The sequence below is a fragment of the Gossypium arboreum genome, chromosome 7 (genome assembly GCF_025698485.1).
Source record: "Gossypium arboreum isolate Shixiya-1 chromosome 7, ASM2569848v2, whole genome shotgun sequence".
In the NCBI taxonomy this organism is placed as follows: Eukaryota; Viridiplantae; Streptophyta; class Magnoliopsida; order Malvales; family Malvaceae; genus Gossypium; species Gossypium arboreum.
In genome coordinates this window covers 80,393,543-80,407,903 of record NC_069076.1, presented here as the reverse complement: position 1 = coordinate 80,407,903, position 14,361 = coordinate 80,393,543, and the positions used below count along the sequence as shown (strand labels likewise).

The following is a 14,361-nucleotide window of genomic DNA, read 5'->3' as shown; positions in this document are numbered from 1 at the left end:
TGGACCAAACCACTGCAAAAAGAGGATCCCCCCTCATAGGCCACTTACAAAAAAGGCCTGGTAAGGAGAGTATAACTTATCCAAACTTAGGCAAACAAAAACGAACCAAAAAGAAAGAGCCCAACACACTTTCTAAAGGAAACCATATTAGGTTTAACCTAGAGAAACAAGGCCATTCAGGCCCGATGCAACTAGAGCCTAAAGAAAGAATGGGAAAAAAAAAACTAACCTAGCAGAAAATGGCACAAGGGAAGAAGTACAAGTAGCGGTAGCCTTGTCCACACTGCAATTAGAAGGGGAACCGGTGATGGACGCGACGGCGGCCAAAGCGCATATCTAGACGCAATGGGGATAGATCATGGAGGACATCCATAGTGCACAACCAACAAAAATTTCTGGGCCACAAACCAATCATCGATTCAACACCAAAAATCTGCCGGAGGTTACAGTAACCCTTTCTAAAGGAATACTAGATCCAACCAAACACTCAGTAGTGGTTTTTAAAAAATCTGGTGACCCTAGAGGAAAACAAAAGGAGTGTTTGGCATTTAAAAATGCTATGGGTGGACAAGTGAATGCTCTTACCCGGTGAACCAGTATGGAGAAAATGAATGGAACAAAGGGCCAAAAATTTAAAAGAATTATTCGGGATAAAGAAAGCCTCTTCAAAGTTACATATTTCAAAGTCCCACTATCAGATTCAATTACTTACATGGTTGAACTGCTACAAGAACAAGTTAAATAAGGTATTCTCAACAAAATAAATGAGGAAGAAGCCGGGAACGAAGACAGCAAAGGCGTCATACGCTAGCAAAAATAAATTGGTATTATTCTTCTAAATCTTTCATGATGAATTCTAATTTTAATTTATCACTTTTCATTTAGAATTGTCAAATATGTGCAAGTGCTAAATTTCCACGCATCTTCAGAGAGTATAATATGGATTTTAGACTAGACATTGTAGGCCTTTTAGAACCAATAGTGAGTGGTATCAAGGCAATGAAATAATTGCTAAGCTATGCCTTCACCACTCCTATCGAATTGAAGCGAGAGGTTTCTCAAGGGGAATTTGGATCGGTTGGAGGGATACAATTTGACTTGAAATAGTCCAAAACCATCCCCAATTTAGTCTTGTTAAGATATATAATGGGGGCTAATACAACCCATCCTAGTTGTTATTGTCTACTGGAACCCCAATGGTACAAAGAGGAAGAGCTTCTAGGAAGCTTTAATAGTAACTATATTGCCTGATAGTACCTTGGATGATAATAAGTGATTTTAGCACTATTTTCTCCTAAGAAGACAAAAAAGGTTACAGTACCGTAGGAAAAAGTTGCCCACATTTCAGAGAATTCATTGAATCTACAAACCTACAAGATCTGGGATTTCAAGGGCCCTCATTTACTTGGCAAAGAGGAGGAGTCTTTGAAGGATTGGATAGAGCAATAGGAAATGAAGCTTGGTGCCAATCATTTCCCCATTGTTTAGCAACACATCTAACTCAAATAAAATCAGACCATATGCCGTTGCTTGTTAACATTAACTCGGACTTAAAAATCCCTAGAGGATAGCATTTCAGGTTTCTTGCTAAATAGGCACGGCACCAAGACTTCCCAAACATAGTTAAAAGATTATGGAGCTACAGGGAATACATGCATATCAACTTAGATCAACTCACCGTAGGCCTTAAAGTTTGGAACAAAAACGTATACGGACACATTGGGACTCGCAAACAGAAGCTAATGAAATTTTTAAGCTCGGTACAAACGAAGCTTGAAAGATCATATTCGAACTCCTTGTAAATTGATATAGTGGATAGGAATACAATTTTTTTTCACAGCTGAACAATGCACAGAAGGAAAATTAATCGTATTACCGCGGCCCGCAACATAAATACAGAATGGCTATTTGACCCAGAGGACATACAAGAATAAGTTGTTAATTACTTTTAAAAACTATATGGCGAAAAACCAAACAGATAGGGAGAGTTACCTCCAAGTTGCTTTCTTCCACTAGAATACAGTGACATTGATTTTAAAAAAGAGGTCACAAATGAAGAAATCAAATCAGCACTTTTTGACATGGCTCCTCTAAAGCACCTGAAAGTGATGGATATCACGCGTTTTTCTTTCAAAACCAATAGGATAACATAGGAGGAGTAGTAAGTGATTAGGTCAAAGACGTATTCAATGGGTGACCCATCGACCAAGAACTCAACAACATATTAATCATCCTAATCCCAAAGATTACCCAGCCCGAAGAACTCTCGCAATTTAGACCAACAAGCCTTTATACTGTCCTTTATAAACTAGTCATGAAGGTAATAGCCAATAGATTCAAATAGTCTTCCCTAAAATTATCTCGTAAGAACAAGCTGGATTCATCGCCAGAAGGAACATTTCAGACAACATCATCATAACTTAAGAGGTCATCCACTCAATGCGCGGAAAAAATAAGAAATGGATGGTGATCAAAATTGACTTGGAAAAAGCTTACAACAGAATTCGATGGGATTTCATCGACAAGTCAATCCAAGCTACTGGAATTCCAGATTTTCTAGTAAAAGTTATTATGTTAGCTATTACAACGGCCACCATGCAAGTCTTATGGAATGGGGTACCCATTGAAAAATTCAAACCCGAAAAAAGAGTAAGACAAGGTTGCCCACAATCACCTTATTTATTCGTATTATGCATAGAATGGTTAGGGCATAGCTTTCATTCATTCATTTCTTCGAGAAATTGGCTCTCTATTAAGTTATCCAGAACTAAACCCAACTTATCACACTTATTCTTTGTAGATGACTTGGTGATTTTCTCAAAAGCGGATATCAAGCATAGCATGTTGCTAAAAAACATTCTTGATCAATTCTGCAGGCTTTTAGGACACTGTGTTAATACAAGGAAAACTAACATATTTTTTTCAAAAGGAGTAGCGGAAGACTTAAGTGATAGACTAAGTAGGATTTTGGGATATCAGAAAGTACAAGAGCTAGGCAAATATTTAGGTATCATTTTACTCTACAAAAGAATATCTAAATCTACAGTACAATTTGTGATTGAGAAGGTCCGAACAAAATTATGTAACTGGGACGCAAAGTAACTATCCATGGCAAGACACTTTACCCTTATCCAACCAGTTCTCTTAACTATTCCTAATTATTTCATGCAATTCATGAAAATTCAAAAAAGGGTGTGTGATGAAATTGAACACCTAGCAAGACAGTTCATTTGGGGATCTAATACAGGAGGTAGCTAGTTGGCACTAGTTGATTGGGGGTCAATAAGTCAACCTCATACAAGCGGCGGTCTAGGCCTAAGGCGTTTACAAGACCAAAACAAATCCTTCTTATTAAAACTAGGAATCAACCTCATCTCGAACCAAAATGCCTTATGAGTGCGTATGTTACGTTCAAAGTACGAAATGAAGGAGATAATTTCAGAGGGTATAGTAAAAACAAGTTGTTCTACACTATGGAAAGCAATTTAGAAGGTTTGGCCTCTATTAAAGGAAAACCTATGCTGGTCAGTTGGAGACGGAATAAAAATATCTTGTTGGAATGACAACTAGATTCGTATAGTTGGGCCTCTGAACAACCATATTCAAAATTTGAATAGATTAACAAATGACTGTTTGCTTAAGGATATGATAACAGATAAAGGGGTTTAGAACCTAGAAGCATTCAGAGAAAAATTAGCAGAAGAAATCGTACAAAAAATTGTAGACATACCTCCCCTACATCATTTAGTAGGGCCTGATAAAATCAGATGGACGCCTACCTCTAATGGAAAATTCTCGATCAAGAATGCATACCAAATGCTAATAGGAAATTCATGGAATACTCAAGACATTAGGTGGAAGGAAGTTTGGAAATATCAAGGTCCACAACGTATTCGGTTCTTCTTATGGCAAGTTTGCAAACAAAGGTTGCTCACCAATTTAGAAAGAGCATGAAGAGGGCTCAGCCACAACACCTCCTGTCCAGTTTGTCAACATAACACAGAAGACGCCTTACACATTCTCAGATACTGCTCGATAGCTAGAGAAGTTTGGTTGAACATTACCCCTCTAAATTGGAAATCCTAATTCTTTTCAAGCAATATTTTCAAATGGGTTGAGAAAAACTTAAGACATAACGAGTGGTTGCCATAGGCTAAAGCTCCCTGGCCCACCCTTTCTATGTTAAGAGCATGGCGTATATAGAAGAATAGGAACATATTTGTCTTTCAAGATTTAGCATGGAGTTCAACAAAAACTATCAAGATATTTGTTTGTTGGGCAAGACAGTAGACCAATTCCCATGCATGGGACCCGTCTAAAGATTTAAATGAAGAATCTAAGCAAAACTTAGGAACAGTTATTAAGTAAGAAGGTAGATTTAGGCTTTGTTTTCTTTTTTATTAATTTAGCTTTACTTTCCACAAAAAATATATATATAGAATAAAATAATTAGTATGATCGTATACAATACGGTTAAAGTAATTTAGTTGGTGGAATCACCAATAGGGGTGTGCAAATTTCAGGTAAAACAGAATTAATTCGATTAACTAACCGAATTCGGTTAATCGGTCTGTTAACCAAATTAATTCAGTCGAGAGTCAGTTAATAATTTTTTGGAAGTTCGGTTAATGGTTAATTCGGTTCGAAATCAGTCGGTTAACCGAATTAACCAAATTTAATAAATAATATTATAATATACAAGTATTCGGTCGGTTCGGTTAATTTTTTGAAAATATAAATTAATCGGTTGGTTAAATCGGGTAATTTTTTATATGTCTTATATTTGTTTTAACCAAAAATAAAATATATATATTTCGGTTAATTCGATTAACTGACCGAATTAACTGAAAAAGTTCGGTTCGATTAATTTTTTTAAAAAAAATTACGGTTCAATTAACGATTAAGAGGTTAAAAAAGTTAGTTAATTTGGTTAATAGTAATTTGGGTCAAGTCAATTAACCGATTAAACACTCCTAATCACCAAACAATTTAATCCTTTATCTTAAAAGAAGGTGGGAAAATAATGACACTTGAAGATGGTGTTAACTATTTCAAGTAAAAATTTTGTAATTAGCAACTTATTCCTTTTCAAAAGAGTGTACGGCATTAATTATTTATGTTTCTAAAAGCTGACATGATCACAATAATAAATAATTATGGCTGTGAAAAATATGGATTATGTATTGATTTAAAAATTAAAATATATATATATAAATTTATCAATTATATTAAAAACTTTTAAAATAGAATCAAAATGTTTTAACCTCAGATGAAATTGAATAAACCTAAGCCTTAGATTTAATCTACTAAATTAAAATAAAGAGCACAACACTTTCTTTTTCCATAATGCAATACAAGTTTTAGGGTGAAATTTTTTGGGGGTAATCTCTTATTTTCAGAATTTTTTAAGCAAAAAGGAAAGCAAGAGGTTGGAGTTATCAAGATTAAGTACTATGGGTATTATATATTTGTTTTTCTCCCTAAAAAAATTTGTAGTGCATTTCACTTTAAAAAGTTTATAATTTTTTATTGATTGATGAAAATCACTCAAAGAATTTTAAACATATCACACGAAAAATGAATAAATTTTGGATTTCAAGCATATCACACGATTAAGCATTTCACTAAGTTTATGAATTATTTTCACCTTAAAAATTGTATTATAAGGTGAAAAGAAAAAATGAAAAAGATTAAGTGTTGTGCTTTTTATTTTAGTGAGTAGATTAAATACTAAATTTAAGGTTTAAATTTATTCATTATGATCTAAGGGTAAAAAAATATTTTGATTCTCATTGTTTTCATTTTAAAAATTCTCACTATAATTATCACTTTAAAATATAATATTCAAAAGAATTTAAAGTAATATTTTGGTTAATTAATTAGAGTGTAAATCTAAAAGTAATTATTTTTTGCTGCTGATATTCTGTTTAAAATACTATCTAATATATTTTTAAGATTCTTTTTAAATTATCAAAATTTAGATTTGATACTAATATTACTGACGAGGAAAAATTTTAAAAAAATCTTTTTCTTTATACATTTTTGGTAATCCTTTAAGAAAACATGGCATGTTAACTTTAGTAACAAATAATTTTATTTTTAAAAATATTGCATTTTTTAGTTTTCGAGAATTTTATGAATCTGTATTTTTTTTTGAAAAATTTATTTTTAATTTTTATAATTTATCAATTTTGAAATTGAGAAAGATAATTACTAATCTCAAATATATATGGACAAAATATGACACCAAGTTATGAATGTACCAAATTATACTTTTTAACATTATATAATTATTTTATATCAACCAATTGTTAATTTACCTCAGAACTTTTATTAGACTATCTTGTTCTTTCATTAAAAAAAAAAAAAAACCCCTCTTTATTGGTGAATAGTACAAAATCGAAGTTGAGAGGGACAGAGAGGGAGAGGGATCCAACGTTGATCTACCAATAAAGAAACAAGTCATCACCTGATGCGTAATGGCAGACATGAATTTAACCCCACAGCACAGTTCTTTTTAACTAGCTTTATATATATATAAATATATAAATATATATATATATATATATATAACACCTTCCTTTTAGCCTTCTTTAACTCGAAAATATCTAGCAAAAGCAAACTAAAAAAGCAATTGCAGTACAAGGTGCAGCTGAGCTTGAATTACAACCACATCACCAATGATTTAAAACTTACAGTATCTGTGGCTCCACCCATAAAACAAAAAAAACCCACATTTATATGAAACTGAAACATGCCTTCATTCGAATTTATATAATGTCAGCCCCCATGTGATGACCCTAGCCTTTGCCTTTCATGTGGACCTAAAGTTATTATATATAAATGTAAAATGAGACAAAGTGCCCTAAAAGATACTTTTTTACCAACTTTCTCTAATACCCAACATTCTTCAGTTTAATAATAACAAAATTTTAACTCAAAAAGATTAACATAAAATAAAATAACAATTACCATGCAAACCCCATCTCCTGAGATCTCATCTTTTCCCTTTTGAAGTTCAAACGTTGATACTTAGACATTTCACTAACTTCCTAACAAGTGTAATGATAAATGTACACATTTCCAGCTTCAACGTCTAATCGTACAAATCATATTATAATAATGTTGTTATCAGATAAAATGTGAAAGAAGATGCATACATTGACAATACAATAATCAGCTATCCTTGGCTCCTTCAGGCTTTTTTTGGTTGGAATACATACCTACAAAGGAATGGCAAAAGGAGAAAAGAGAACAGCCCTACACACCAATATTGATTTGTCTGCCATATATGTAATCCAATATGCATTTGCTGTTAGTAGTTTGTATTGAAGAAGTCAACGATGGATACATTCTTTGCGGATCCACCCTTCACTCTATAAATCTTGCTATACACATCTAGGGGATTCTTCTCGTATATGTTTCTCTACTTTTGTGCATTAGTATCACATCGAAACATTAAAAAGAAAGCCGTTTGACTGGAATGTGAAAAAGATTAGTTCATACATTATAGTTACTCCTTTCCTGAGTTCTGACAATACTTACCTTTATTTCCTAAAGTTAATTAGGTTCATGCCCATGATAAAACCTGCAGAGAAAAAGTAAATAAATCTCAAATCCAATACAATACCTTCTACGTGGGTAATCATAGAAGGAGAGATCAAGTTATAACAATTTTAAAACAGTGATAGTACCTTGGCATTAAGAATAGGATAACTTAAATGGAAGTCATGCCACTAGTAGAAGTGGCAAGTAGTAAAGGATCATTTTCGGAAGATGACATTGCACATAAATTCGGATTTCCATTTGCTGCAGGAAACTCAGAGAGGTGACTTTCAGTAGACTTTTCAGGGGAAGCAAATGGACTATCAGGAAGCGCATGCTCTAGGCTACACTCGTGACATCTATTAGAAATGGAAATGAAAACAAATGAGAAAAACAACTGAAAGATAACCAACTTTAGAAGTGCCGAGATGACAGCAGCGTACAATAAGATTTGAATAAAATAAGAAATACAGCATCTCTACACTACTTATTGATGTTTTATCTAAATTTCAAGATTAAGTTCCATGTTGTTAAGGGACATCTGACATCATACCCTTTCAGGTTGGAACACTCCTGGTCCTGGGTATGCCCAACTCCGCCTTTCTGAACACAAGCTGAATTCACTTCTTCCTCCTCAGCAGCATTCACGGTTACAGGAGAAGCAGCAGCTGTATTACCACCATTGACTGCCACAAGAAATAATATAACTTCAACTACAGTATAGCTTTTCCTTTTTTATTTTCATTCCTTGACTCACAAACTTTGAACTACTGGTTGTATTTTATTTTCTTTTTCTGGACAAGAGAAAGGGAAACTATCCACAATTTCACAGATACATAACCACCAAAGATTCACAAATCCAACAAAAAGATAATAATATGAAATAGAACAGCCGAGGCTGATAAGCAAACCTTCTGAACCTTCTTGTTTAATGCTGTCAGATAGATGAACATTTTGACTGGCATGGGAATAAGCAGGCAAGGAAACAGAACCACCAACAGATAGGCTGCGCTGGTGATGATGAATGCCATCATTCTTGAAGTCTGGAAGTTGCAAGTTCACAAACCTTCTCCTCTGCAGTTCAATAGCATGCTGGAGATCAGCTTGCTCTTCAAATTCCCTTCTCAACATCATCTCCGGAGCATTGTAGAACATCTTTGCCCCTTAATGTAAAGAAAGATTATTAACCTCAAAATCTAAAGAACAAAAAATAGAGAAACAGCCATCCTAAGCATTCTGTTCCCCTCCTATGATTTCATGCAAAAAACAACGAGCCAACAATCCCAGAAAACCTATGTTTGCTTACCAACATGAGGGTCATATGGCTCTCTAGAATCAAGCCCTGAAGGGCTTGAACATGAAGAAAAGTTCCCTCTCTCTGGCAGGTGTTGCTTCCTGCAATTGTTCCATTATCAATTATCAAATCAGTGCATGATGATGGCTAGATGCAAGAAAAAAATATGAATAAGAGAAAATGTCATACTTGTCAGGAACTTTTCCCTTTTCCTTATAGGGCTTAACAAGCACGCGTGAATCACAAATGTAATGGGGGTTTCCTCGGGCCAAAATGTGCTTCACAGTCTCAGGATGGACAAAAGTCACAAAGCCAAACATCCGCTTCTGCTGATATGGGATCCTCACATCTTGCACTGGTCCAAACATGCTTTAAAATATACAGAATTAAAGTAAGTTCACAAAATTAAAATTTAAGAAATTGATCAACCTTAGTTCAGAACAAAGAAAACCCCTAAGGTAGGTCTTTTTACAATTTTGCATCAAGATAAACAGGTAATTGACAGCAACATCCATTTAAACGGATGTGTTAGCCACAGAGGTAAAGATATAAACAGAATTCCTTTAATCAAATTTGTACACTAATGTAATAGAAGCTCTCAATACATTAGGAGAGTCAAAACTCTATGGTATTGCAATACAATCTCCAAACTTAAATTTCAGCATTTGGAGCCCAACTCAAATAAATTGTCAATTCTGCTTCTTCTACAAGCATGCATATGCAGAAATAATTCAGCTTCAAGCACAGAAGTATCAATTTTGTCCATTCACCACCACCAGGCTTATTATACAGCTTAGTTGCAAGTTTGACCAAGTTCACGAAGACCACGGAAGCCCCAAACCTCTCCTCTCTCATGGAAAAACAGAATTTCTTATGAAATGTTTTCCTGGGTTACTGAATACATGTATCCTTTGCATGTTGATCCTTTACATGACATATAAAATTGACTTTGATGAACAGTTGGTCTTTCTTTAGGGTAAGGAGGACTAATTCTCTAAAATCTAAATCTTGTAAAATTTCCTCATCGAAACAAAAATGCAGAAACTAACAATTCTTTAACTTCCCATATAGCCTCTAGCACCAAAGTAAAAATAAAGACAACGAAGTATCATAAATTAATAATGATCTAGTTTCGCACGGTGTCCTGTTTATCCACCAAAAATGTTAAAAAAAGCACATGTTAAAAAGCAAACTTGTGAACTCCATTGATATAAGCCTCCAGTCATTTGTATAGTCCATTTACCATTAAATGCATTATTGACAATTTAACATGTCCTTTATATGATCATTTGCTTCTAGATGGATCATACTTAACTGATTAACCCCTCCTTACCTGAAGAGGACAAAAGCAACAAATTAAGCTTAAGATAGTTACTCAAAGACATTTCCAAATATCATAGACCATATAACGTGATAAAACAATAAATAGAATGAACAGAAGTTAGCAATTAAGTACAGGATACTGAAAATCTCCAAGAAAAACTATGGAGTATTGCAAAATAGATTCTGGGTTACTGGGAGACCATACAGATCACACTATCTAAGTCAATGCAATAGCTAGAAAAGGAAGAAGGGTTGGATTTAAAGCCGTCACGTATATTATCAAAATGAGATTAAACTGATACAGTTCAACTGTCCTTGCACATGAAGGGGAAAAATTGAAAACATTAGAAGTTAAAGGTCAATCTTCTTTTAGCATGTAATATTACTTATACAACAATTAAAAGCTGAATTCTTCACCCCTTAACATTTTAACTTTACATTATCCTGCGATGTGTGGCAAATACTACAGTAATTGTAGATTCTACCACAAACATAGTGGTCAGGGATCCAAGAAGGCACCAGTTAAACATCATTGTAGGATGCCAACTAGTTATTACCTAAATTGCAACATCAACACTAAAATCCATGGACTGAGGGAAAAATGTCCAAATGTAGCTTCCCACTAACAACATGCACAGGGACTGAGGAGAAATCATAATCTACGTATTTAATAAGATAATAAAATTCCTGACTATTTCTCAATGCAATAGATACCTGAAGTAGTTAGAAACATCTTCATCTTTAAATGTACTATCAGCTGGAAAAGTCAGGTAAATCTGTTTTGAAGCTGAGTTAGCCTTTTCTGCTAATCCCATTGCGAAAAACTCCCTCTCAGCTCGGCCCTGGGGAAACTTGAAAATTTCTTCACCGAACATCAATGCAGCGGCTCTGCAACATTACAATGAGCCAAATGAAAAATATATATAGCACAAAGGAAGAACACTTAAATGATCATGCTATGGCTTTTTAAATAACTCAGTACTCCCACCAAATTAAGACCAACAATTATCTTATAAATAGAAAACCCCCATGCTAAGGCAAACTCAAACTAATGAACTTTACCATCACGTCAATAAAAAACAAAGACAAAAGCCAAATAGATGTCTCTACTGTTCATCGCAGAAAGTGTAAACCACAAACAATTAAATAAATAAAAATTCTTAAAGTAAACTACTTCATAGTAACAAATCCACGAAAGAAGCACCAAATAGATAATATGTAAATAAATTCCGAATTAATTTTATGTAAAACCATAACAAAACCTTGTTAAGGATTCCATAGCCAACAAGATACGCCCAAGGTTAGAACAAAAATTAAGAACCTTAGACAGAAAATAGCCCCGCCCCCCAACCCACCAAAAAAATAAAGAGTCAGAAAGCAGGAAACAAAATTGGGGAATCTTTAATACACCTCTGGGCCTCAGTTTGCTGTTGCAACAGAAGATTCATTTTTTTTTCATAAGGCAATGAAGAAGAAACACCAGCCACCAACTGAGCAGCAGCGAATCTTTGCTGATGAGCAGCTGCTCTCATTCTCATCATTTCCTCCTGCTGGTGATAAAGAAGGTCCATTTTACTAGGTGAACCAACAACAACACCATTAATATCAACATTATCAGCTAAACCACCAAGGCCATGCGAAAACTTGCAATTATCACCGTTCTTACAAAAGCCTCTAGCAAAATAAAGACAAGGCTTGTAACCACCCACAAGACCACCAAATCCGCCGGCTTCTTCAACTGTTCCGAAACATGCATCACTTTCTGAAAAACTCCTTCTATGACCAATAAAGTCCTCATTCCTAGAAGAGGAAGAATCATTCAAAAATGAAAAATAGTCACTCATTTGATTCTCATCGATTAAATCAGTACCGCTATCCCCAGTCTTTGAAGTAACTAAGAGAGACCCAGAGCGGATATTTTCATAAGAAAGAAAGGGACTTGATTTTGGGCTACTAGCAGGAGACCATGAAGGCACCTTCTTCGAAAATTCTAAGAACCCATTTCTCGGAATGATACTGGGAGACAATGGAGGAAGTGGGTTTTGGGAATTGTTAGAGCTGTTGGGTCTTGAGATTGGGTTCAAATGAGTAGAGAAAGTGCTTGAAGAAAGTCCTAAGTGAGCTTTAGCTTTGAAAACAAGGGACTGCAAAAGGGTTTCAGGACCAAAGGCTAAACGCAACAAATCCATGTCTGCTAAGTCCTGGATAAGGATGTAACCCATGATTTTAGATGCATTTTCTGGGTCTAAAACCTTGATTTTACTGAACAAAATGTTAGTTGTATCACAAAGATCCATGGAGGCTTTACAGTTTTCTCTCGTTTTTTGTTTGTTTGGTATGAGAGAAACTGTGAAGTTCGGATTTTTTTTTTTAACTTAGAAAACAGACAGTAGAGAGAAGAAAGAGAAAACAGTGAAAAGGCAGTGGCGTTTGTGGGTGGGTTTTTGGGGTTTTCGAAGTTTTGTTTTCTTTGTTCCTTTTTTTTCAAAAAGACTTAGCTAATAAAAAATTTAAATGAAATGAAAAACAGAGGTAGAGTGGGATAGGGAAATGAGCAGAGAGCGTTTTGAAGTGAAGCAATGAGCGGGCTTTACCTATCCTATAAATATATACCTAAAAGTAATATACAATAAATAATAAAATTTATAATTATAAATTAATTAATAATAATAACTTATGAAATACTTACAATATTAAAATTAAAAAGTTAGATTAAATTATTTATGTATTGTCGTCAATCTTTTAATTGATGTCGAGTTAATTTAGGATAATGACTCAATTAAATAGATTATATATACAATTAATGGAAGTAAGAAGGTATGCATAATAAAATTAATCAAAATAAAGTTTGAGTTGAAGTGTAAATTATTATTATTATTAATGCAATTGGTTCGGGTTCAAATCTCATCATTTGCATACTTTTATTAGTTTTTTAAATAAAAATATTAAAGTACACTCGAGTGATATAACTTATTTTAATAATGAGCGATATTTTCTTAATTTCCCTAACTGAGGTGGTGACCCAATTAAGGGCTAGTTTGAAAATGCTTTTGAAAAGTATTTTTAAAAAATTTGGTTTAAAATTTAAAATTTGAGTGTTTAGCATTGCTATCAAAAAGTGCTTTTGAGAAATAAAATGTTCATTTTAAACATGTTATTATCAAGTAACAAATATGCATTTAAATAAAATTTAAATTAGTTAATATTATTATATTTTAGTAAGAATATTAAAAAATTATTCTAACTTGTTGTTAATATTTTAATATATGAAATATAAATTTTAAATATTTTTAAGTAATAAATATTAATTACTTATAAAATTTAATTAGAATATATAAACTACATTTTAAATATTTAAATATAACCATTAAATATTTATAATTAGTATTTTAAAAAATATTTTTATTTTTAATTAATGATTTTAACACTTTTGTAATTAAGCACCAAGAAAAAATGGAAAGTACTATGTTATTGGAGGGGTGAAAAAGTAATTAAACACTAAAAATGCTTTTGGGAGAGGAAAAGCTAAAAATTCCAGCCAAAAATAATTTGTTCTGAACAGCTTTTATTCCAGAAGTGCTTTTTTTAAGCACAAAAGAACAGGCCCTAAGAGTGGCCCAACTTAGTTAAGAGCTTAAATAATAGTATAGATTAAAAAAACTTATTTAAATAAAACTGGTAAAAAAATCTGTTGGAGATCGACCCGATTAAGCAACGAACAAGTAAAAATAACGAAAGAAATTGAGAAAATGAATATACAAATTTAACGTGGAAAAACCCCTCCAAAGAGAATAAAAAACCACGGACAAATATAATTTTACTATAATGGCAAAAGAATGAAGAGTGCAAAAGAACGAAGAGTACAAAAGATGGAGATAAAAACTAAACCCCAAAAAACCTGAAAACAAAGAACCTTCAAAATGTAAACACAAAATTCTCTAAAAGAGTTATGAGTTATAATCTCTAATGGGTGTTTTTTCTAAGGTTGTAAAAGAACATATTTATAGGCTAAATTCATGGGTCAAATAATAATAAAATAATCTAGACTAATTAGATTTTGATTGAAACAAATAAACAAAGTTTGACTAGAAGATTATTTCTCAAATTTGATTGAAATAAGAGTCATACAAATCTCCACTTTGACTCATATTTCCACAACGCTATCTTTACCAAAGCCCGCCACGAGCCTATCTTGAACT

General features: G+C 33.3%; 1 protein-coding gene across 1 annotated transcript; it reads right to left on the bottom strand.

Moving 5' to 3' along the window:
* Nucleotides 1–6,930: 6,930 nt before the first annotated feature.
* LOC108458632 (zinc finger CCCH domain-containing protein 55-like) lies at nucleotides 6,931–12,758 on the bottom strand. The gene is made up of 8 exons (XM_017758040.2): nucleotides 11,573–12,758; nucleotides 10,877–11,050; nucleotides 9,029–9,208; nucleotides 8,852–8,940; nucleotides 8,457–8,708; nucleotides 8,099–8,231; nucleotides 7,695–7,904; nucleotides 6,931–7,588 (listed from the first exon to the last, which is right to left on the bottom strand). Exons 1-7 carry the CDS (start codon nucleotides 12,457–12,459, stop codon nucleotides 7,718–7,720), a joined length of 1,902 nt encoding a protein of 633 aa, XP_017613529.1. The 5' UTR covers nucleotides 12,460–12,758; the 3' UTR covers nucleotides 6,931–7,588; nucleotides 7,695–7,717.
* Between the last annotated feature and the right edge of the window lie 1,603 nt (nucleotides 12,759–14,361).

Excerpts from the sequence above, each read along its gene's own strand:
- LOC108458632 (XM_017758040.2), bottom strand. The coding sequence starts at position 12,459 with ATGGATCTTTGTGATACAACTAACATTTTGTTCAGTAAAATCAAGGTT. Across the intron at positions 8,232-8,456 it reads TAAACAAGAAGGTTCAGAAG|TCAATGGTGGTAATACAGCT; the intron begins GTTTGCTTATCA and ends TTCTTGTGGCAG. Across the intron at positions 7,905-8,098 it reads GAGTGTTCCAACCTGAAAGG|ATGTCACGAGTGTAGCCTAG; the intron begins GTATGATGTCAG and ends CATTTCTAATAG.